The sequence below is a fragment of the Homarus americanus genome, unplaced genomic scaffold (assembly GCF_018991925.1).
Source record: "Homarus americanus isolate GMGI-L3 unplaced genomic scaffold, GMGI_Hamer_2.0 scaffold19318, whole genome shotgun sequence".
Taxonomy (NCBI): domain Eukaryota; kingdom Metazoa; phylum Arthropoda; class Malacostraca; order Decapoda; family Nephropidae; genus Homarus; species Homarus americanus.
In genome coordinates, this window is record NW_024732238.1 from 8196663 (window position 1) to 8220421 (window position 23759).

At 38.6% G+C, this 23759-nt stretch overlaps 1 protein-coding gene across 2 annotated transcripts in view; it reads right to left on the reverse strand.

Moving 5' to 3' along the window:
- LOC121868437 (stress-activated protein kinase JNK-like) overlaps positions 1-23759 on the reverse strand; it is a 92691-nt gene that overhangs the window by 33217 nt on the left and 35715 nt on the right. For both annotated transcript variants that reach the window (XM_042369091.1, XM_042369093.1), the window contains exons 5-7: positions 21435-21564; positions 11284-11442; positions 6416-6540 (exon numbers count right to left, since the gene is read on the reverse strand). In XM_042369091.1, coding sequence (XP_042225025.1) covers positions 6416-6540; positions 11284-11442; positions 21435-21564 — 414 coding nt within the window. The remainder of the gene's footprint in view (positions 1-6415; positions 6541-11283; positions 11443-21434; positions 21565-23759) is intronic.

Consider the following 23759-nt stretch of genomic DNA (forward strand, 5'->3'; position numbering starts at 1 on the left):
GGTGATGTTGAGGGTGTATGGGTCATGTTGAGGTGTGTGGGTGATGTTGGGGGTGTGTGGGTGATATTGGGGGTGTGGGTGATATTGGGGGGTGTGTGGTGATGTTAGGGTGTGTGGGTGATGTTGGGGGTGTGTGGGTGATGTTGGGGTGTGTGGGTGATGTTGGGGTGTGTGGGTGATGTTGGGGTGTGTGGGTGATGTTGGGGTGTGTGGGTGATGTTGGGGTGTGGGTGATGTTGGGGGTGTGTGGGTGATGTTGGGGTGTGTGTGGGTGATGTTGAAGGTGTATGGGTCATGTTGAGGGTGATCTAATGGGTGATGTTGGGGTGTGTGGGTGATGTTGGGGTGTGTGGGTGATGTTGGGATGTGTGGGTGATGTTGGGGTGTGTGGGTGTTGTTGGGGGTGTGTGGGTGATGTTGTAGGTGAGTGGTGATGTTGGGTGTGTGGGTGATGTTGGGGGTGTGTGGGTGATGTTGGGGTGTGTGGGTATTGGGTGTGTGGGTGATGTTGGGTGTGTGGTGATGTTGGGTGTGTGGGTGATGTTGGAGTGTGTGGGTGATGTTGGGGTGGGTGGGTGATGTTGGAGGTGTGTGTGGGTGATGTTGGGGGTGTGTGGGTGATGTTGAGGTGTGTGGGTGATGTTGGGGGTGTATGGGTGATGGTGTGGGGTGATGATGGGGTGTGTGTATGTGGGTGATGTTGGGGTGTATGTGGGTGGATGTTGGAGATTGTGTGTGTGGGGTGATGTTGGTTGTGTGTGTGGGTGATGTTGGTTGTGTGTGGGTGATGTTGGTGTGTGTGGTGTTGGTGTGTGGGTGATGTTGGTGTGTGTGTGTGGGTGATGTTGGTGTGTGTGTGTGGGTGATGTTGGTGTGTGTGGATGATGTTGGGGTGTGTGGGTGATGTTGGGGTGTTTGTGGTGATGTTGTTGGGGTGTGTGATGTTGGTGTGTGTGGGTGATGTTAGTGTGTGTGGAGTGATGGTATGTATGGTGATGTTGGTGTGTGGGGTGGTGTTGGTGTGTGTGGGTGATGTTAGTGTGTGGGTGATGTTAGTGTGTGTGGGTGGTGTTGGTGTGTGTGGGTGATGTTGGGGTGTGTGGGTGATGTTGGGGGTGTGTGGGTGATGTTGGGGTGTGTGGGTGATGTTGGGGTGTGTGTGTGGGTGATGTTGGTGTGTGTGGGTGATGTTGGGGTGTGTGTGGGTGATGTTGGTGTGTGTGGGTGATGTTGGTGTGTGGGTGGTGTTGGTGGTGTGTGTGGGTGATGTTGGGGTGTGTGTGGGTGATGTTGGGGTGTGTGGGTGGTGTTGGTGTGGGTGTGATGTTGGGGTGTGTGTGGGTGATGTTGGTGTGTGTGGGTGATGTTAGTGTGTGTGGTGGTGTTGGTGTGTGTGGGTGATGTTGGGGTGTATAGGTGATGTTGGTGTGTGTGTGTGGGTGATGTTGGGGTGTGTGGGTGATGATGGTGTGTGTGTGGGTGATGTTGGGGTGTGTGGGTGATGTTGGGGTGTGTGGGTGATGTTGGGGTGTGTGGTGATGTTGGGGTGTGTGGGTGATGTTGGGGTGTGAGGGTGTTGTTGGGGGTGTGTGGGTGATGTTGTGGGTGTGTGGGTGATGTTGAAGGGTGTGTGGGTAATGTTGAGGGTGTGTGGGTGTTGTGGGGGGTGTGTGGGTGTTGTTGGGGTGTGGGGTGTTGTTGGGCGTGTGTGGGTGTTGTTGGGGTGTGTGGGTGATGGATGTGGGTGATGTTGTGGGTGTGTGGGTGATGTTGGGGTGTGTGGGTGATGTTGGGGTGTGTGGGTGATGTTAGGGTGTGTGGTGATGGGGTGTGTATGTGGGTGATGTTGGGGTGTGTATGTGGTGATGTTGGGGTGTGTGTGTGGGGATGTTGGGTGTGTGTGTGGGTGATGTTGTTGGGTGTGTGTGGGTGATGTTGGTGTGTGTGTGGGTGATGTTGGTGTGTGTGTGTGTGTGGAGTGTTGGTGTGTGTGTGGATGATGTTAGGTGTGTGGAGTGATGTTGGGGTGTTTGTGGGTGATGTTGGGGTGTGTAGGTGATGTTGGTGTGTGTGGGTGATGGTGTGTGGGTGATGATGGTATGTATGGGTGATGTTGGTGTGTGGGTGGTGTTAGTTGTGTGTGTGGGTGATGTTAGTGTGTGTGGGTGATGTTGGGTGTGTGGGTGTTGGTGTGTGTGGGTGATGTTAGGTGTGTGGGTGATGTTGGGGTGTGTGGGTGATGTTGGGGTGTGTGTGGGTGATGTTGGGTGTGTGTGGGTGATGTTGGGGTGTGTGTGGGTGATGTTGGTGTGGGTGATGTTGGGGTGTGTGTGGGTGATGGTGTGTGTGGGTGATGTTAGTGTGTGTGGGTGGTGTGTGTGTGGGTGATGTTGGGGAGGGGTGTGTGTGAGGGTGATGTTGGGGGTGTGTGTGGGTGATGTTGGTGTGTGTGTTGGTGTTGTTGGTGTGTGTGTGTGTTAGGGTGTATGGGTGATGTTGGTGTGTGTTGAGGGTGTGTGTGGGTGATGTTGGGGTGTGTGTGGGTGATGTTGGGGTGTGTGGGTGAGGGTGATGTTGGGGTGTGTGGGGATGTTGGTATGGGTGATGTAGTGGTGTGTGATGGATATGTATGGGTGATGTTGGGTGGTGTGGGTGATGTTGGTGTGTGTGTGGGTCGGTGTGTGTGTGGGTGATGTGTCGATATTATTATTGGGTGATGTTGGTGTGTGTGGTGTGTTGGGGTGTGGGTGATGTTGGGGTGTGTGTTGTGTGTGTGTGGGTGATGTTGTGTGTGTGTGTGGTGTGGATGGTGTGTGTGTGTGTGGGTGGATGTGGTGTGGGTGTGTGTGGGTGGATGTTGGTGTGTGGTGTGGTGTGGATGTGTGGTGTGTGTGGGGGTGTGGTGGGTGTGTGGTGTGTGGTTGGGTGTGTGGGTGGTGGTTGTGTTGTGTGGGGTGGTGTGTGGGTGTTGTGTGGTGTGTGTGTGGTGTGGTGGTTGTTGTGTGGGTGTGTGTGTGGTGTGGTGTGTGTTGGTGGGTGTGTGTGGTGTGGGTGTTGTTGGGGGTGTGTGGGTGGGTTGTGTGTGTGTGTGTGGGTGATGTTGTGGGTGTGTGTGGGTGGTGTGGGGTGTGTGTGGTGTGGGTGTGTGTGAGTGGGTGGTGTTGGGTGGTGTGGTGTGGGTGGGGTGTGTGGGTGATGTGGGTGGTGTGTGTGCTGGGTGGTGTGGGTGGTGTTGGGGTGTGTGGGTGGTGTTGGGGTGTGTGGGTGGTGTTGGTGTGTGTGGGTGATGTTAGTGTGTGTGGGTGGTGTTGGCATGTGTGGGTGATGTTGGGGTGTGTGTGGGTGATGTTGGTGTGTGTGGGTGATGTTGGGGTGCATGGGTGATGTCGGGGTGTGTGTGGGTGATGTTGGGGTGTGTGGGTGATGTTGGTATGTATGAGTGATGTTGGGTGTGTGATGACCTGTGGTGTAATGGTCAGCATGCTCGCCTCACAAGTGAGCGGACCCGGGTTTGATCCCTGGGCAAAGTGAAACTAAGGGCAAGTTTCTTTATGCCATTTGCCTCTGTCTACCCAGCAGTAATTGGGAACCTGGATGTGAATTGATCTGCAGATCGTGTTCTGGGGTAATGGTTAGCCAGTGCAGTTGGCAAGTTGTCTGGTCTTCTCGGACTACAGTAAAGCCTCGAATAACGACTTTAATGTGTCCTCCAATATTGCAGTGTAAGGTGAATCATCGTATCGCGAATCATTAATTACCATTAAAATAAAGCAATAATAATGAGATGTGTTCCCAAGTGTGACCTTTTCATATCTTTTGTGTGGCTTTTTACCCTCTTTTCCCCCAAAACATTACAATTAATGAAAATTGCAAACTATACTCTTTCAATAATGTTTCTGAATGCACCTTATACTGTACAAGAGGAGATGGGACGCCATTGTTTTCGTTTGTGTTTACAGCCGGGAGTCCGGGACGATAGTTCTACACGAGAAAATTAAGAAAATAAGACCCTGGTTGTAGCTGTAGTAAAAATAATGTAAGAAAATGAATATACATGTTTTAAGTAACGTTATTTAATGTTAATAAATGGAACAATAGAAGTAGCCAACCACTAAAGGCAAAGAAAAAAAAGGGATGGATTGGGAACGCCAACATATACGTGCGCATTTAAGGATACCGCGTCATTTATCTTAAGAATATGTACAAAAGATTCATTATTGTTTATTAATGAATATGTATTTCATTGAATTAAGCTTTATATATGCAAAATGAACAATACAATTCATTAATAATACGTAGAATATTAAAACACACAAGAGGATAAGAAACGGTATTGTTGTCAGTGTTTACACCCATAATGTCAATTATCCGCCTGAAACTGAAGAAAATAAGACCTTGGTTGTTGTTGTAGTAAAGTTAATGTAAAATTATGTATGTTTTAATTAATGTTATTTAATGTACAGTAGAAGTAACCACTGATATTAAAGAAAAAGTGAGACTGATAGTGAAATGCCAATGTATAAGTGCGCACTCAAGGAAACAGTCATTTATCTTAAGAATATCTACAAAAGATTCATTATTGTTTATTACTGAATATGTATTTGATTGAATTAATGTTTATGTATGTGAAATGAACAATGCAATTCATTAATAATAGGTATAGTATTAAAACACACACGAGGAGACAAGACGGCATTGTTTTCGTGTGTGACGATGGTTCTACATAAGAAACTGAAGAAAATAAGACCCTGGTTGTAGCTGGAGTGAACTTAATTTAAAAAAATTTAATACCTGTATGTATGTTTTAAGTTATGTTATTTAATGTTAATAAATGGAACACTAAAAGTAGCTAACCACTAATGGTAAAGAAATAAAGCGATACGATTGGGAACGCTATTGTATGAACAGTAAGTGTGTACATGTGAAAACATATCATCATTTCTCTACATATGAATATGAAAGCAACAATTATTTACCGTTCATATAGTTTTAAATAATATTTATGAATGTAAAACAAAAATTCTACTCGCCAATAGTGGTAAAGTCTAAGACATAAGGACAGCCAATGAATATTGTGCGAGTTTTTACTCAGATGACAAAGTCATCAGGTTCAACTCTGGCTGAAGCTGTAGCTTTCCATAAAGCTGTTGCTTAAACTGTTACTGAACCTGAAGTTAATGTTTAAGCTGCTTATGATGCTGAATTTGATGGTGTAGCTGAAGTTGATGGTTTAGACCTTCGGATAATTAAGATGTTGAAAGAACCTTGCACAGCTGCTTTCTTTTCTCATAATACATCTTTATGTAGAGGTCATTTGCATTTATTAAAATTTTAAGGCTTTGTTCTGTTAATGGATCCACTTCAGACAATATGTTCATTGCTTGCTCCATATAATATCCACAGACCTCTCACCTTTTTCATATCGTTTTAACACATCTAGTTTCTCAGCTAAGCTTATACACTTTCTATTAGCTTTTGAAACAACACTACCATCACTTTCTCTCTTGCTCATGTTGAATAGGGATGCAAAAATGCTGTAAGAAACCTGAGAAAGTTTTTCTCCAGTTCCTGTTCAGATGTGTGAAAACAAAAGGCCTGCCAAGCTCCGACTGTTGTTTACCACTCATTAGCAAGGCAGCTTCTTTGCGCAAGGCGCTCTTCATTTTTTTTACTGTATTTTTTTTTTATTATTATACATATTGGGATTTAGTTATTGTTTGTATGAAAATGTAATTTAATTTCATTTTTATTATATTTTGGTCATAAATATGAATGAAATAAGAACATAAATTAAATTGGGTCCTAAATTAACTAGAGTCTTAAATAATGGAAAGTTGTTGGTCGAACCGTTTTTGTCGGAGGCTTTACTGTATTCCATGACACTGGGTCATGCAACTCGTTAACTTAAGGTGTGGTTGTTGTGTTGGCAACAGCTTCTACACCTTAAACAAATTCACGCCACGGTGGCTCTTGGGCCGGCCATCCTCGTACACGAGGGGCAACCATTATTATTATGTTGTGTGTGTGTGTGTGTGTGTGTGTGTGTGTGTGATATTATGGGGTTATGGGTAGTCTTGGGGGTGTGTGTGTGATGTTGGGGGAGGAGGGCTAACGAGAGGCTTCTTAGTGTACAGTGGTCCCCAAAATCCCCACCCTCCCCAAAAAAAATTGGTAAACGCCCGAACAATCGGCAAGTCCGGTCGGATCCCCTTTCCCCTGAAATTGTCTGGACTTTCGAGGGTTTACTGTATTTTCTTTTACATACAGGATACAGGAGTCTAGAATAAGAAATAAATGACAGTAATTATAACTGGGAGATGTGTGGGGCATAACAATCTTCAATGGCTGTAAAGTACTATATAAAAATCCAAAGAGATTCAAATCAAATAACAACTTTAATAATATTAATACTTACCGCATTAACTTCCGCTTCATCATACCAAACATTAATATAAGGATGCATGAGTGCTTCATCTACACTTATCCTCCGTTCTGGGTCAATGACTAACATCCTTGATAACAGGTCTCGTGCTTGACTCGCTGCAATAATTAAAAGGAGTCCGTTATCAACACATATGTTTCCACTGCAACACAATCTTAATAAAGCATAATTTTTCAGTCATTAAAATATAAATACAAGTTAATGATCAATGAATATTAAGACTTCTCAAATTTGTATCAGGATGTTTGTGAACTACATTATAACATAACTAATGATACTGTACTGTACTCATTATACAGTATAGTATAGGTAATATAAAATGTATTTACAAAATTGTATTTGAAAAATTTTTAAGTTGTGAAAGATCTTTTCTTTCTTACATGAAAACTATTTTATAATAACTATGCTGTTTTATGTACAGTACTTAAAACCAAGCTTACATTGGTTATCTCAAGGAAAACATCTGCAGTATTAGAGAAAATGGAAGGAGCCATCAGCCTTTATGTGAAACATCATCCAAATAAACTAGGAGTCACAATCCAAGGAAAGGAATGAGGATATTACTACTGAAAGTCAATTTAAAGAATATTCTAACTCATCCTTGTTGCCCATGCTTATGGAGACAACTACATTCCAACTTCTTCCACCAAAAGAGAGAAGACTCAACACCTGAGGCTATATCAACTTGGGTTACTGCAGACAAAACAGAGAAGTCAGACATAGGTCTGCAGAACTGTGCAAGACACCATTTTTTTTTTTTTAATCACAAGAAACTGTTTGTGCTATACTATATGAAAGTGGATCTCCTGAGCATCACTACCAGTTAGGGACAAGTGAATACAGCTGAATCACATTTACAATACATCTGCTTCTCTCAATTTGATTACATATCCTTCTAGCTTATCTTCTACTTGGGGTATTTGATAAAAGTTAAATGGACACAGCAACTCATACCTGAACTTAAGCTTACAGCTGCTGTACTGAAGGTTTCCTACTTCATCCTATTGCACTAAAATCTCAACCAAGAGAAGATTCAATGTGTTAGAAGGTTCCCATTTCCCTTTACTTTTACTCTCTTGACACATATTCTAAAACCTGGCCTCTTTTTCTACTCAGTGGTAGTGTTTGCCTCACATGTCAATTGTCATAGGTAAAGTTCTCAACCGCAGTTCAGTACAGGCTTCAGTTCCTCCCTCGTACACTAACCCTTTGGCACTGTAAAATTTTGAGTATGCCAATGGTGGAATAATCCCTTGGTGGATTATCATTAAGTTAAAGGAGGAGGGTAACCAACTAAATGTTGAATGCCAAGAAAGGGATCATCTGTTTGGCCATGTGTGCTAAATAATGTGAACCAGGTCAAGAATTAATCTTAAAAGTAAGTAATCACTTAATATTCATTAAATGATTTATTCATTTCAGTCAACATCTATAACACTGAGGCCAGGTGAGTTAGGATACAGTTGTTCTCTTTAATATTTTACTAGATGTTTCCAAAAGATATTTGCAGTAACCTGGGCTTGAAGACAGACAAGGTATTAGTTAGGACTGAAGGTGTTTGGACGAGAGAAATACATAAGAACAATTAAACAGTGATATCTCTGTCAGCCGGAACAATTGGTGCAGAGCACTTCCGGGAATGAGAGATTTCTGGGTAACGAGATGACTCTCTCAAAGTCAGAAAAATCCCTCATCCCCGGAATTTTCTGGGTACCAGGAAAATTTTCTCGGAAGTTCCAGAAATTGTGCATTATGTCATTCTCGATCCTGGAAAGAAATCCCCTATCCCCGGGATTTTCTGGGTACCGAGAAAATTTTCTTAAAACTTTCCAGAAAATGTGCCCCTCGGAAAATTGTTCCCAAAGCCGGAATTTTCAGGAAAATTCCGACTTTGGGAACAATCTTTTTAGAAAATTTCAATTCCGGCTATCAGAGAATTCTAGTTAAGAGGGATTCCAGCTAACGGAGATATTACTGACACATACCGTATACCAATTTGAATATGTTGATACGGTTAATAAAACCACAGTACTGTACAGTACTTTAATAACACATTAATTAAATATTAATTTCATAAAAGGAGAAAATACAGCCTGAATATATGGGTATGACAGCAAAAACATCTGCCAATCCACAAACTCAACTGTCATATGCACACAGGATGGCAATACTCTACTACTAAATGGTTCCCTACTTTTTTCACTCCATTCCTCCCTTTGGGGAACCTTAAAAATTCCTATGAACCCCCATCTTTTTTCCCAAATAACCTCTAATAATAATAATGCTGTACTATAAAATTAAATTATTTTTATCAGGAGTAGATGAGAATATAGTTTTGCTTTTACCTCTTGACAACTCATATAAATATGACTCGTGTAATTAATGATACATAATATCATAATGAAAGGATTTTACATGAGTTGGGTCAGAAGGAACCATGTACCCTACTGCTTATTGGGAAGGTTAGCCCTACTATTTCTCAAGTTAGAATAAATAATAAAGTCTTTTCTAATTTCAAATATTTTGAAATTTTTCAAATTTTTCATAGTCCCCTGTGGACTATGAATATCAGGTTGAGAATCAGGGGATTGGAGTAGGTAAGCTGGGGATTAAAATTATGATAGAAGAGAAGAGTTATGAATTTAATTAGAAATGCTTAATTTGAAATGGTTATGGTAGAAACCACAGGTGATCACCAACTGCAATACTGAGCTCTTTTCAAATTGACTTGGTGCAAAACTTAATGAAGGTGTCAGGATGTACCTTAATGTGGACAAAAGAACAGATGTGGGCACCAACAGATTTATGGGGTAGTAAAACAATTTTCCTCTACTTCACTGAGATGAACTAATATTAATTAGTGACTGATCAATATAGTGACTATGAGTAATACAAATCCATAGTGCAGCGGGTGTAGTATGGAAGGGATCAATTAAAAAAACATTTTAGTAAAACTCACAATGGACTTACCTTAAATTATGCACTAGTTATTTTTTTCCAACTCAGCCACCAGTCCAGTACTGCTATATGCTTGTAGTACTTAGTAATATGTAGCCTTGATAATAATGATGTGTTTTATATATCCTCAATACAATTAAAATAAAATACGTGTTAACTTTCTGAAAGGTTTACAAATCATTTTTACATTACTTTCCTGAATATAAATAAATAGCAACATTACTTTATAGTTATCAAGGTCGAAGCAAGTTTTCCTCAACATGTCCTTTTGCAATATAAAGTGTCTACCCTAAGCAATTTCTTTTATTGAAAGTGATACCATGACATTCATTTCTACATGGGACATGTTCCTTAGTGGTTCTCACTATTCCAAGTTTGCTGATTCTCTTTCTGTAGTCTTCATATTCTTCCAATCTCTCTATATCCTGTTGGTCAGTTTCCCAAAGTAAATTCCTAAAGATATTCCAATATGTTGATAGAATTATTAGTTTCTTTTAATCTATGTTTAGCAGGATTTTTTTATTCTGTACACATTTTATTACCAATGATGATGATGATGATGATGTACCCAGCCTACTACATAACAGTTATACAATAATGCACCGGACTTTGTCGAAAGCTAATACTGTACTGTACTATAATTGTATGTAGTACTGTACATGTAAGTTAAGCAACCATTAAGACTTTCTACAAAACTAACTAAAGGTATCAAATCCTTGATTGACTTTTATAAATAGTGCACATCTTAGAGACCAGTGTGGGTTACTCTATACCTGGTAGATGTGTAATCAATAATCATACCCCAAACAACAAAATGTAATACAGTATGTATTGTATCATCTGGCAGTAACATTAAATTTCTTCAATTTACTGTTAAAACTACTCCCATGGGTAACTCGATACACCTTAATTTTTAATGCAGAAGTATAATATACAGTTCAAGTAAATCAGAAAAACTTACAAGCATCTGGATGAGGCCAGAAGTCTGGGAAAATTACTTTCTATCAGTGACCACTGATAGTTACCCTCGAGTACACCTGCTGTACCAAACTCAGTCTTTACTATTTTTTGGGGGACTAATGCATGATAATAATAAAACTAACTAAACAAACTGCCACCTCCTGCCAGATGGTGTCTTCTTCAAAGTTGTCTCGCTGACCTTTTCACCCACAAAACAGAGTAGCTCTAAGAGTTTCAGATGAATACTTTATATATTCCAAGTAGAAAGTCCTACCATTCTTGAGGCATGATGTGGATATACAGTGTCACACAGAGATCAGTGACCACCCTAACATCAAGGAAGTATCACAGCAATAATTACAGTGTCTAAGATTGGCATGTTTGGAAATATTAGTCTTGCTTTTTCCTGCACATAAATCAATAAATGACACACAATACTGTATACACCAACACCTTCAGATACCAAATTTTGTGGGTTGTTTATAATATACTTCTTTGGAAAATTAGGATTGTACAGTATATCAATATGATTTCTTCTCCTAATCTTACTTTGTCACTCATGAGAATTAAATATAATTTGAAATATTTTTGTGCCTATACAGTAATTTAAAATATGTAATATTACTAGGCCAAATAATTAATTTATCAGGTACTGATCAAAGGACATTGGCTGCAATTTATAATTGTATTTTCATGTCACATGAATGCTTCTACGGTATGAAGGTTATTCAGTGTCATCAATGTCATACATCACAAGGATCATTTTCATCAAGACTACATAATGGAATTGCAGGTGGACTTCTACTCCAGTAAGCACAGAGCACACCATGCTAGCTCTCCTTAAACCTTGACATATGCAGCCTCACCTCTGATCCAGTAGTAGTTGTGTTGCCTGGGCCAATATCTATCGCTGCCCTCCTCACCTTTGAGTCGATTATGATCCGTGGATTCAGCAGGGAAAAGGACATCAGGAAAAAGGCGATCAAAGGAATATCCAGGATAGCGGGGACGGTTTTCCACGTAATTACGAACTGTTGGCTGTAACCTTGACATAAAATCTTGTGACGGAGTGCCCAGTTGTTCTGTAATGTAAAAAGTTGCCAAATAAAATATGCACATTGGTAAACTGGAGTATTTCAATAACAGTAAGTATATATTGACCACTGAACTATTAGGAATAGAGATGTGCCGAAGTATCGGTATTGGGGTATCGACTAATTTTAGAGGTAACAGTGAAAATTGGGCCGATACCAGCCAATACTTTGACCAAACTTCCAAAAGTGGAATAATTTAAAATTGCAATAATAAGAAAATTAACAAATTAACAAATATTTTTGGTTTGAATTTTTTATCTGCATTGTTTGATCTGTGAAAACAGTTAAACTTACAATTTGAAAATAACAAAAATAACAAATACAGTCAACCCTCACTTTACGTGGTTAATTCAACCCACAGGGTACCGCGAAAAGTGAGAAACGCGTAAAGTGAACAACATAACATATGGGATTAATTGAAATAGAGACCGGGCCGACCCCCAAACTCCACTTTTTGACGACACACAACTATGTTGTAGTAAAAATATTATCTTAACTTTATGATGGTATGCACACACAATTAATAATTAAGAGAAATATCAATAATATTAGGTTTTTTAACACTTACATTAGTAGAAAAGCTGGCTGGGCACATGGGGATGGGCGGTTAGTTCCGAGGCAGAGGGCAGATTATTGGCCCTCACCTGTATCACTATCCACCATAGAGGCTTGCAGGGCCTCTTTGTCAAACCCCTCAAAGTCTATATAAGTCCATATCCTCACTATAATTATCACTATCACTGACTTGGGCCGGCTGTGGTGGGTGAAGAACTCGGTAATGTTTTGATGACTGGGCGACCTTGTGCGCACCATGCTCGCGCCGCTTACACAACATGGCGGATGGCGGGAGAGGGCGGGAGAGATGGCGGGAGGTTTGGATCCAAAAATGGCGTGGCTCGCCAGCCGCTCTCCGCGTAAAGGGGTACACGCACCGCAGAATGTGAGCATTCCTGTTTCGGCAGGGTACCGCGTAAACGTGGAAACTCGGAATGTGGGACTGCGTAAAGCGAGGGTTGACTGCATACATAAAACTATCATATGTAAATATTATTATTGTTAATATTTTTTACTTTTTCTTATTAAATGTTTGCTTACATTATTATGTTTTGTAACCTCATAAAAAAAAAAAAATATATGTATATATATACAGTTGTACCCCACTTAACGCGGTCAATAGAACCCAGAGGGTCCCGTGTTAAGTGAAATCCGCGTTAAGTGAACAACAGAACATATGGGATTAATTCCAATAGAAACCAGCCCGACCCCCAAACTCCACTTTTTGAAGACACATAACTATGTTGTAGTAAAAATAACATCTTAATTTTATGATGGTACATGCACACAATTAATACTTAAGAGAAATAGAGAAATACAGTCGCCAAGTTAATGTCCATTCAAATAATGGACTCAACTCCCTCCCCCTCTTCTCACACTACACTGCTGGCTCTTCCCTCTCTGAGAAATTTTTTGGGGAAAACCACTAAATTTTAATAAATAATACCTCAAACTAAAGTTAGGATAATACATTTGACATTGCTGGATTCCTTGTAAGACCAGGAATATTTTGAATATAAATGTCATATATTTTGCACAAAAGATAACATATTTACTAGAGAAAACATTTTATCTAAAATTTGTATGTCTAATGCAAAATATATGATGTTTATATTCAAAATGATCACCAAATTATAAGAATTCCAGCAATGTAAATTATATTCTGGCCGGGTAATTTGTATGAATTTTATGAGCTAAAACAAATATCTTCAGTTAATAAAAAAAAAATATTCTTCAGGACACTATCTGTCAATCAAAGTACCCCACCTTGCCTCCCCCCTCTTCCAACCGCGCGGTCAGTCCCAACCCTCCCCCCCACCCCCCACCAAGAGAAAGAGTGGGTGAAAAAAATAAATTTTAACATTTTGTATTAAATAATACCTCAGATTAAAGTTAGGATAATATAATTGACATTGCTGGATTCCTTGTAAGACCAGTAATATTTTGAATATAAATGTCATATATTTTGCACAAAAGATAACATATTTACTAGAGAAAACATTTTATCTAAAATTTGTATGTCTAATGCAAAATATATGATGTTTATATTCAAAATGATCATCAAATTATAAGAATTCCAGCAATGTAAATTATATTCTAATTTAAAATTGGCCTACCTAATTTAGCAATTAATTAATTATAATCAGGCCTGGCGATTATTTACAAATACAGTGGTCCCTCGGTTAATGAACGGTTTGATTAACGAAAATTCGGTTAACGAATTAGTTCTCATAAGGATCTTCAATTCGGTTAAAGAACAAAACTTCGATTAACGAAATCCTTATGACAAACAAGTTTTGTTGTGAGCATCAGCTGATCGGCTAGTCCGCCAATACAGTAATCTATTTTATGTTTGCATTCGTTTCCAGTGGAGAAAATATCAAGAAGGTTGTGTTCTTGAATATTTTTGCATTTTCTATATTAAAATTATTGGGTCTAGGACAACTGGCCGCAGCCCAACTGGCCGCGGGAAACTCGCCATGGCCGACTGGCCGCCATATGGAACTTTTTGTTGACAAAATTGATGAAAGTGTGATAAAAAAAGAGGATTAAAATTTCTTTATGAAGTACCTAACCTAACCTAACCTAACCTAACCTGCCTTGAGAGCGCAAAATTAGGCGTTTGCAGTTTACCCCCAGTCCGCGGCGGCCAGTCGGCCGCGGCGAGTTTCCCGCGGCCAGTTGGGCTGTGGCCAGATGGCGGCGGCCAGTTGTCCCATTCCCAAAATTATTGGTCATTCTAAAATTCAGCCATCCAAGCTCTTCTCTATAAAAAGTTTTTCAACTATTATTTTTGGCTCGATATATGTAACTTTATTCATTTATTGAAACTCATTTACATGCACACACTGTCCTAAGGGTAAAGCTGAACTGTACATGTAATCAAAATAATGTGCAAAATTATTACTAAAATTTTTGTCTCGTGCAAACTATAGCATGTTTACATTCAAATTTATCACTATCTTATAAGAATTCCAGCAATGTAAATTATATTCTCCCATGTCACTTCTATGATATTTTATAAGCAAAAAACAAAACCTCTACCTAAAGGACCTAAATAAACAAATACAGTATTACCCCGCTTAACGCGCTTTCACTTAACGCGTTTTCGCATATACGCGGTGCCTTGCCAAAGCTGAACTTTCACTTAACGCGGCATTTTTCATCATATACACGGTGAGTGTCCGGCTCGAGAGCTATTTTTAGATTCGCACCACCCCCCACCCGCCACCCTGCCTGACTGCCTGTTTTAGCTCATAAAATTCATACAAATTACCCAGCCAGAATATAATTTACATTGCTGGAATTCTTATAATTTGGTGATCATTTTGAATATAAACAACATATATTTTGCATTAAACATACAATTTTTAGATAAAAATTGTTCTCTAGGTAATTATGTTATCTTTTGTCCAAAATATATGACATTTATATTCAAAATATTCCTGGTCTTACAAGGAATCCAGCAATGTCAATTATATTATCCTAACTTTAGTTTGAGGTATTATTTATTAAAATTTAGTGGTTATCCCACACATCTCCTTGGGACGGTGGTGGTGGGGGGTGGGGGGGAGGGAGGGACCGACCGACCGACCATCTGTTACCCTGTGAAGAATTATTTTTTTTTTTATTAACTGAAGATATTTGTTTTAGCTCATAAAATTCATACAAATTACCCGGTCAGAATATAATTTACATTGCTGGAATTCTTATAATTTGGTGATCATTTTGAATATAAACAACATATATTTTGCATTAAACATACAATTTTTAGATAAAAATTGTTCTCTAGGTAATTATGTTATCTTTTGTCCAAAATATATGACATTTATATTCAAAATATTCCTGGTCTTACAAGGAATCCAGCAATGTCAATTATATTATCCTAACTTTAATCTGAGGTATTATTTAATACTAAATGTTAAAAACTCTTGAATGGAGGATTGGTGGGGGGTGGGGGGAGGGTTGGGACTGACCACGCGGTTGGAAGAGGGGGGGAAGGCAAGGTGGGGTACTTTGATTGACAGATAGTGTCGAAGAATATTTTTTTTTTTTTATTAACTGAAGATATTTGTTTTAGCTCATAAAATTCATACAAATTATCCGGCCAGAATATAATTTACATTGCTGGAATTCTTACAATTTGCTGATCATTTTGAATATAAACATCATAGATTTTGCATTAGACATACAAATTTTAGATGTAAAGTTTATTCTGAGTAAATATGTTATCTTTTGTGAAAAATATATGACATTTATATTCAAAATATTCCTGGTCTTACAAGGAATCCAGCAATGTCAATTATATTATCCTAACTTTAGTTTGAGGAATTATTTATTACTATACCTGGTTTTCCCCCAAAAATTTCTCAGAGGGAAGAGCCAGTGAGTGTAGTGTGAGAAGAGGGGGAGGGAGTTGAGTCCATTATTTGAATGGACATTAACTTGGCGACTGTATTTCTCTATTTCTCTTAAGTATTAATTGTGTGCATGTACCATCATAAAATTAAGATGTTATTTTTACTACAACATAGATATTTGTCGTCAAAAAGTGGAGTTTGGGGGTCGGGCTGGGTTCTATTGGAATTAATCCCATATGTTCTGTTATTCACTTAATGCGGTTTTCACTTAACGCGGGACCCTCTGGGTTCAATTGACCGCGTTAAGTGGGGTACAACTGTACAGTAATACCCCGCTTTACGCGGTTTCACTTTCCGCGATTTCGCATTTACGCGGTACCTCGCCAGAACCAGACTTTCACTTTACGCGGTGCATCTACTCATATACGCGGGAAGTGGCGCGGGCAGGATGCGCACAAGGTCGCCCAGTCATCAAAACATTACCGAGTTCTTCACCCGCCACCCACCACAGCCGGCCCAAGTCAGTGATAGTGAGGATATGGACTTATAAGGACTTTGAGGGGTTTAACAAAGAGGCCCTGCAAGCCGATGTGGTGGATAGTGATACAATTGATACAAGTGATACAGGTGAGGGCCAATAATCTGCCCTCTGCCTCGGAACCAACCCCCCATCCCCGTGTGCCCAGCCATCTTTTCTACTAATGTAAGTGTTATAAAAACTAATATTATTGATATTTCTCTTAATTATTAATTGTGTGTGCATACCATCATAAAATTAAGATGTAATTTTTACTACAACGTAGGTATTGTATCTGAAAAAGTGGAGTTTGGGGGTCGGGCCAGTCTCTATTGGAATTAATCCCACATGTTCTGTTGTTCACTTTATGCGGTTTTCACTTTCCGCGGTACCCCATGGGTTCAATTGACCGCGTAAATCGGGGTACTACTGTAAATACTTCACTAGACGTTTGGCGCTAACTGTCAAACATGTCACTGTCACCTCCCCTTCCTCCCGCCCTCACCCACCCCCCCTCCCAGCAAGGGTTTGGTGGTTATACAGTGGGCTTTAAGTTTTTATCTTATATAATATCACAGACTAAAGTTAGAATATAATTTGCATTGCTGGAATCTTTGCAAGACAGTGAATAATTTGAATATAAATGTCATATATTTTGCAGAGGAGATAAAAATTTTAGTACATTAGTTTAGTACATTTTAGTGATGTAAAGTTTTTCAACTGCATTTTTGGGTTGATTTACATAAATTTCTTCATTTATTTTTATTCATTTACATGCACACACCATACTAAAAGAAACATAAAGGAAATAAATGACTTAAGTACAAACCTGTACTGTATATGTACTAAATGATTACGTACTAAAATTTTTATGTCTAGTGCAAATTATAGCTTGTTTATATTCAAATTAATCACTATCTTACAGGAATCCCAGCAATGTAAATTATATTCTCCCCGGTCATTTCAGTGCCATTTTATAATAGAAAAGCTTAGTCACTCTTAAGGACTGATATATAAACACATTAGACCTTCAGCACCAACTGTCAAACATATCACCTCACCTCCCGTTCCCTCCCCTCCCACGCTCCCTCCCTCCCTCTCCCCCCATCTGCCCAGCCAGGGTTTTAGGCTTACAGTTTTTATCTTATATAATATCTCAGACTAAAGTTAGAATATAATTTGCATTGCTGGAATCCTTGCAAGACAGCGAATAATTTGAATATAAATGTCATATATTTCGCACAACAGATAAAAATTAATCACCTGTATCACATTACAGTAGTGATTTAAAAGTAAGAGTGTGTATGTATGTGTATATATTGTGATTTAGGGGTGATTTAGGGGAATTTTAGGAGTGTTTCTGACTTTATGCATTTTTGGCTTTACTTTGTATGTACTTTTATGTGAGCTGGAACCAATTACCCAATATCCCATTGAAATAATGGATTCGGTTAAGGAAATTTTTGGTTAACGAATGACTCTGTGGAACGAATTGTGTTTGTTAAACGAGGGACCACTGTATTTATTTATCAATCAATTTTGATAATTTATGGAGCCTACTTTGCAAACATCATCAATAAAATAAATAGCAACAATTTAACAGACTAACATATCCATAGATAGATACTGTAACTTACTAGAAGTTATCGGTATAGGCTTTAGGATGAGTATTGGTATTGGAACACCTCTAATAAGGACCCTCCTGGAAATAAGCTTCTCATGGCTTTGTTGGCTATTTTTAGTCAAATTGCCTTACTGTTAATATTGTTGTACTGTACAGCATTGAAAATTGTATACCTTCACAGTCTAAGTACACTGTTCAGGGGGTCCCTGAGTTCTGTTCCTACAGACGTTCTTAAGTCAGAAATGTATGTACGTCAGAACACATATCCTAATTCCTTTTATACATCTCGAATAACTTAATTAAAGAGAAAAGAAGAAACTGAATGACAAAATACAGTAAAGGAAAGTAAAAATCAATGTTTAACATTACAGTACATTGAAACCTGGAGTTGGCTAATCTTCCACTACATATCACTAACAATCTTTCCATTTCACTTAACAATCCACTTCTTTGTTTTGTTCTCACAATTGAGTGCATTGGTGTAGATCCTTTTACATGTTCAAAAAAATTGTGTTTGTCTTTCAAAATTGTTCCAACCATTGAACGACTGAAACCCAACTCTTTACTGATAAGTGAAAGTGTTTTGCCTTTTTCAGAATGTTTAATTACATCAACTTTTACTTCCATTGTAATTGTTTTCCTTTTCTTGGATGCACTACTATCACTTGCATCAGGTTTGCATTTGGGAGCCATGATGAGGGCACAAAAATAGGGTTAATAAGAAAAAAACAACAGTGTTGATTTAAAGACAATAATCTTGAATTACACCTAGTGAACTTAAAATTTTATTGGTGAAATTACTGCATCAAGCATGGGTCCCCTGGCAGGTGATTTCTCCTCCATACCCACTTCCTTCTCTTTTCCCTTCTCCTCCACCCCCCACTTCTAATCCCCATCATCATCATCAACCAGGAACCTTCTACATACACACCTCAAAGTAAGTGTACTTCACTGCATTTTTTTTTTACTTTGTATGTACTTTTCGGTGAACTGGAACCAATTACCCAATATCCCATTGAAACAATGGATTCGGTTAACGAAATTTTCGGTTAACGAACAATCTTCTGGAACGAATTGTGTTCGTTAACCGAGGGACCACTGCATGTAGATGTCTGACTCCTGTGCACTAAAGTGTTTACTCTGAGTGAAAAGAGCTGTAATAATATACAGTAATACCCCGATTTACACGGTCAATTGAACCCACGGGGTATCGTGGAAAGTGAAAACCACGTAAAGTGAACAACAGAACATATGGGATTAATTCCAATAGAGACTGGCCCGACCCCCAAACTCCACTTTTTCCGACACAATACCCATGTTGTAGTAAAAATAACATCTTAATTTTATGATGGTATGCATACACAATTAATATTTAAGAGAAATACAGTCGCCAGGTTAATGTCCATTCAAATAATGGACTCAACTCCCTCCCCCCCCTCTCTTCCCAAGCTCGCTGGCTCCTCCCTCTCTAAGAAATGTTTGGGTGAAAACACTAGATTTTAAGGGATAGTAATAAATAATACCTCAGGCTAAAGTTAGGATAATATAATTGACATTTCTGGATTCCTTGCAGGTCAAGGAATATTTTGAATGTAAACTTTATATATTTTGCACAAAAGATAAAATATTTGCATTGTGTAAACCAAATTATTACATTAGATCTAAAATTTGTATGTCTAATGCAAAATCCATGATGTTTATATTCAAAATGATCATTATACCTTGTAAGAATTCCAGCAATGCAAATTATATTCTGGCCGGGTAATTTGTATGAATTTTATGAGCTAAATAAAAAAATTATACTTCACCCGCGTATATGAGTAGATGCACCGCGTAAAATGAAATTCCGGTTCTGGCGAGGTACCACGTAAATGTAGAATCGAGTAAAGCGAAACCGCGTAAATCGGGGTATTACTGTATCTAGTTTAACAACATTTACCTCACACATGCTCATCTTTAAGTATACAGTGGTCCCTCAGTTAACGAACACAATTCGTTCCAGAAGGTCGTTCGTTAACCGAAAATTTCGTTAACCGAAACCATTGTTTCAATGGGATTTTGGGTAATAGGTTCCAGCTCACCGAAAATTAAATACAAACTAAAAATAAATGCAGTAAAGTACACTTACTTTGAGGTGTGCATGTAGAAGGCTCCTGGTGATGATGATGATGATGGGAATTAGAATAGGGGTGGAGGAGAAGGGAGAAGAGAAGGCATTGGGGTGGAAGAGAAGTCACCCCATGCCGCCATTTCACCCATAAAATTTTAGTTCACTTGGTGTAATTCAAGATTATATTCTTTAAATCAACACTGCACTGCATTATATATTGTCAATATGTAAAATAAACTTCAAAATGACCAATAATTTGACTGGAAACACAGAAAAAAAGCATTTATGTTGAAGAGTCTCAAACAAGATGTTCCTTCCTCTGAGCTAGTAAACAAACTGACACCTAGCTTGGTGTTGAGTGGCTGTTTGGCACGCAAAAAACTAGTTTCCTGTACTTCAATTACGTACAATAATTGTTAAAATGACTAAAAAATTTAATTTAAAACTTTTAAAATTATTGAATAGTACAACCTTCTTGATATTTACTAAAATGGTAACGAATTTAAGCCCTAGAACCGATTACTGTATTGGCAGACTAATACTACAGCTGGTGAGCAGCCAAGTGCAAGCGAAAACATGTTTGGAAAAATTCATGAGGAATTCGTTAACCGAAGTGAAGAATCTTATAGAAGGTAATTCATTAACTGAAATTTCGTTAATCGAGGCGTTCATTAACCGATGGATCACTGTACAGTACATACTTGTATACTACTGTACTGTATCATATATCAATATTTACAGAGTAGAAATTTTTTTTTTTTTTTGCTCATCAACATTGGATTCAAGATTATTTAAGGAAAGAAAGACAAGCTTCCATCAGCATATTTGATGAATGGAATTCTACAGGAGTAGGGTATTTTTCAGGTGATTGCAATTCCTGAAAAAAAGTTAACAAAAATGAGTCTTTTTTTCTAATCCTAGGACGGTGCCCTTCTCTCTCCTTTCATTTCAGGGATGATAAACCTTAAAGTTGGATCTGCCACTGCTGGTTTCATACATACATCACCATTAATGTTCAATGGCCATTTTCCACACTTGTGTGGGTCAGCCATGATTACTCTTGATGGCAACTGTTGGATGAAACCAGAACAGGTTGTCCTCCCTTCACTCACCACCGAAAACCCAAGATGCTGGCCCAGAAATTGCAGCAAAGAACAGGGGATGGGCACAGCCCTGATGACTTATAAGGCAAGTTGAGTAATAATGTTTTACAGCTGGATGCTCTTCCTAACCTCAAACCACAATGTATTCTGCTGAACTAATATTAAGAGTCAAAATAAATCATAGAACAAATAATATGGAATTTTAACATACCAATAATCTTGTTCCACTGGTCAATGTGATCTGTGCCAGGAAAAAGGACACCACCTCGGATCATTTCTCCCATGATGCACCCGACAGACCAGATGTCTACGTTTTCTGTGTATCCCATACCTAAAATAACCTGCAATATATGGTTATAAGAAGCTGATAGACCATCAATTTTATATTTACTTACTGACATAGAAATACAATGGAGTTAAAAAGTTGTTGCAAGTGTTATTGTACCACAAAAATTATAAAAACATAAATGCTGAAAGGTGAGAGTCACAAAACTACAACCATATGGGCAGCTAGCATGCTGAGAAAGGACGATACAATTAAGTAAGTTCAAGATTATTCTGAGAATTAAACATTTTCTGGCAGTGCACAATTTACAAGTACTGTACTGCATTAAGACAACTACTTCCCCACTGTTACTGCATGCAGGGGTAGATGCAGGAATATCAAAATGGGGGGAACCAAGAAGTTGTGGGTGGGGTAACATGGAGCACACAATGAGCCCACCCAGCTGGGAGGAGGCTGTAAGCCCCCCACAGAAATTTTTTTTAAATCTGGCCAATATCAAGAGCATTTTGAGGCCATGTGCACTTGATATTAGGCAATATTCTGAGGTCAGTAGTAATTACTTTTTACTATACAAAAATGCCTGAGTACAATACTGCATTAAAGAAAAAGTATTGGGGTTTTCTGATAAAAGAGGGGGTCAAGACCCCCTAAGACCCCCATGGAATAGCACCCTGTCACGTAAGACACTAGCTGGAAATATTGCATCAAGATAATTCTGTTTTTATTAGATCTAAGAGCTTATGACAAAGTCTTTTACAGTGAAACCCCCACACTGTATATCAGACTTCTCTCCATATAATCCATTAACTGGAGGGTTTCACATCAATGGAACCTCAATATAATCGACTTTCTTCTCCATATAATCCATTACATAGAGATATCACTTGAACATTTTTTTTTTCAAGAATCTTTGGAATCATTGTTGTCCAATTTGAGATATATCCAATATTAAATGAAGAATTTTTTTTAAGTTTGCCAACTGCGGTCTTTATTCCAAATGGTTTATCTGTTTTTACCAAAAACGTAAATCCTGTTTCCAGTTCCTAAACTGAAACACTATCAACAAGGTCCTTTTGGTCAATAACTTCAATGGTTAATCTTCATACAGGAGCTAACCCTTCTATGGGCCATTTCTCCCAAGATAATAAAACTTGTCACATTAACACACTCATCTACCTCCATATAAAAGTACTACCACTCAGTATATTGATGGATTAAGTTCCTGAAAAACCAGTTGTTAAGTGAATTTTCGTATATCGAATAGAATAAAAAAGAAAACCCCCAAAACATGAAATCAGTTTACGACGAGAAAAAACCTACCTAATTCAATATACAAGTAAATAGTATGCAAATAGTGTAATTTATTACCTAACATATTAATAAAATACTACTGTATCTTGATGAAAATATGCAGCTAAAACCATTAAGGAAAAGCTAAATTAAAGCTTAACACAGTCGCCATTTGCACTGACGATGGTTGCGTCACTCGTGGCTGTCCTCAAGCCTTGCCATAGCAACCCAGCCTGGCTGGGGACACGTCTCCCTCTCGACCTTTAGCAATACTCCCCCTAACACACACACAAATAAATGTTTATTCCCTTTATGTTTTGACATGATGATACCTTTTGTTTACTTTTTTTTTTTTGCAAAATATGTACAGTGAATCTCTTTGTAATTAATTTTTTCTGCCAACCTACATCACATATGAATTTCCCTACCAGCCATAAAATATGCACTCAGCTTGTTAGATCCTAAGTTATCACTGGAGAAATATGAAGACATGACCCAAACCCAACAACATCCCCTTAAAATTTGCCTAGTTTATGGAGTGTGAGAGTAACTAACTCAATTCTCAGCAAGAACAGAGTACTGGGTTTTCTCCTAGTACACTAAACCATGCACATTCCCCAATGAAATAGGTACACTATTAATTAGCTCTGCCAATTTTCCAAAAGCTGCGCTATCCACGACAGAAATTATTGGCATAAAATATATTTTCAATATTTTTTAAATATCTATAAATAAAAAGAACATTAAAATCACCAACAGTGTGCCATACAACTTCAAAGGCAATGAAAAAAGTACAGTACAGTACATATAGGCCTAAAGTATAGGGCAAATGCACAATAACTTGTTCTATCAGACCCAGACATTTGATGCAGTGATGGGCAACCTAGGCTAGTGATTGGGTATATGAGTGGGCATCCTTCATCACTGTCAACCCCATGACTGGGCATCCTTCATCTCAGT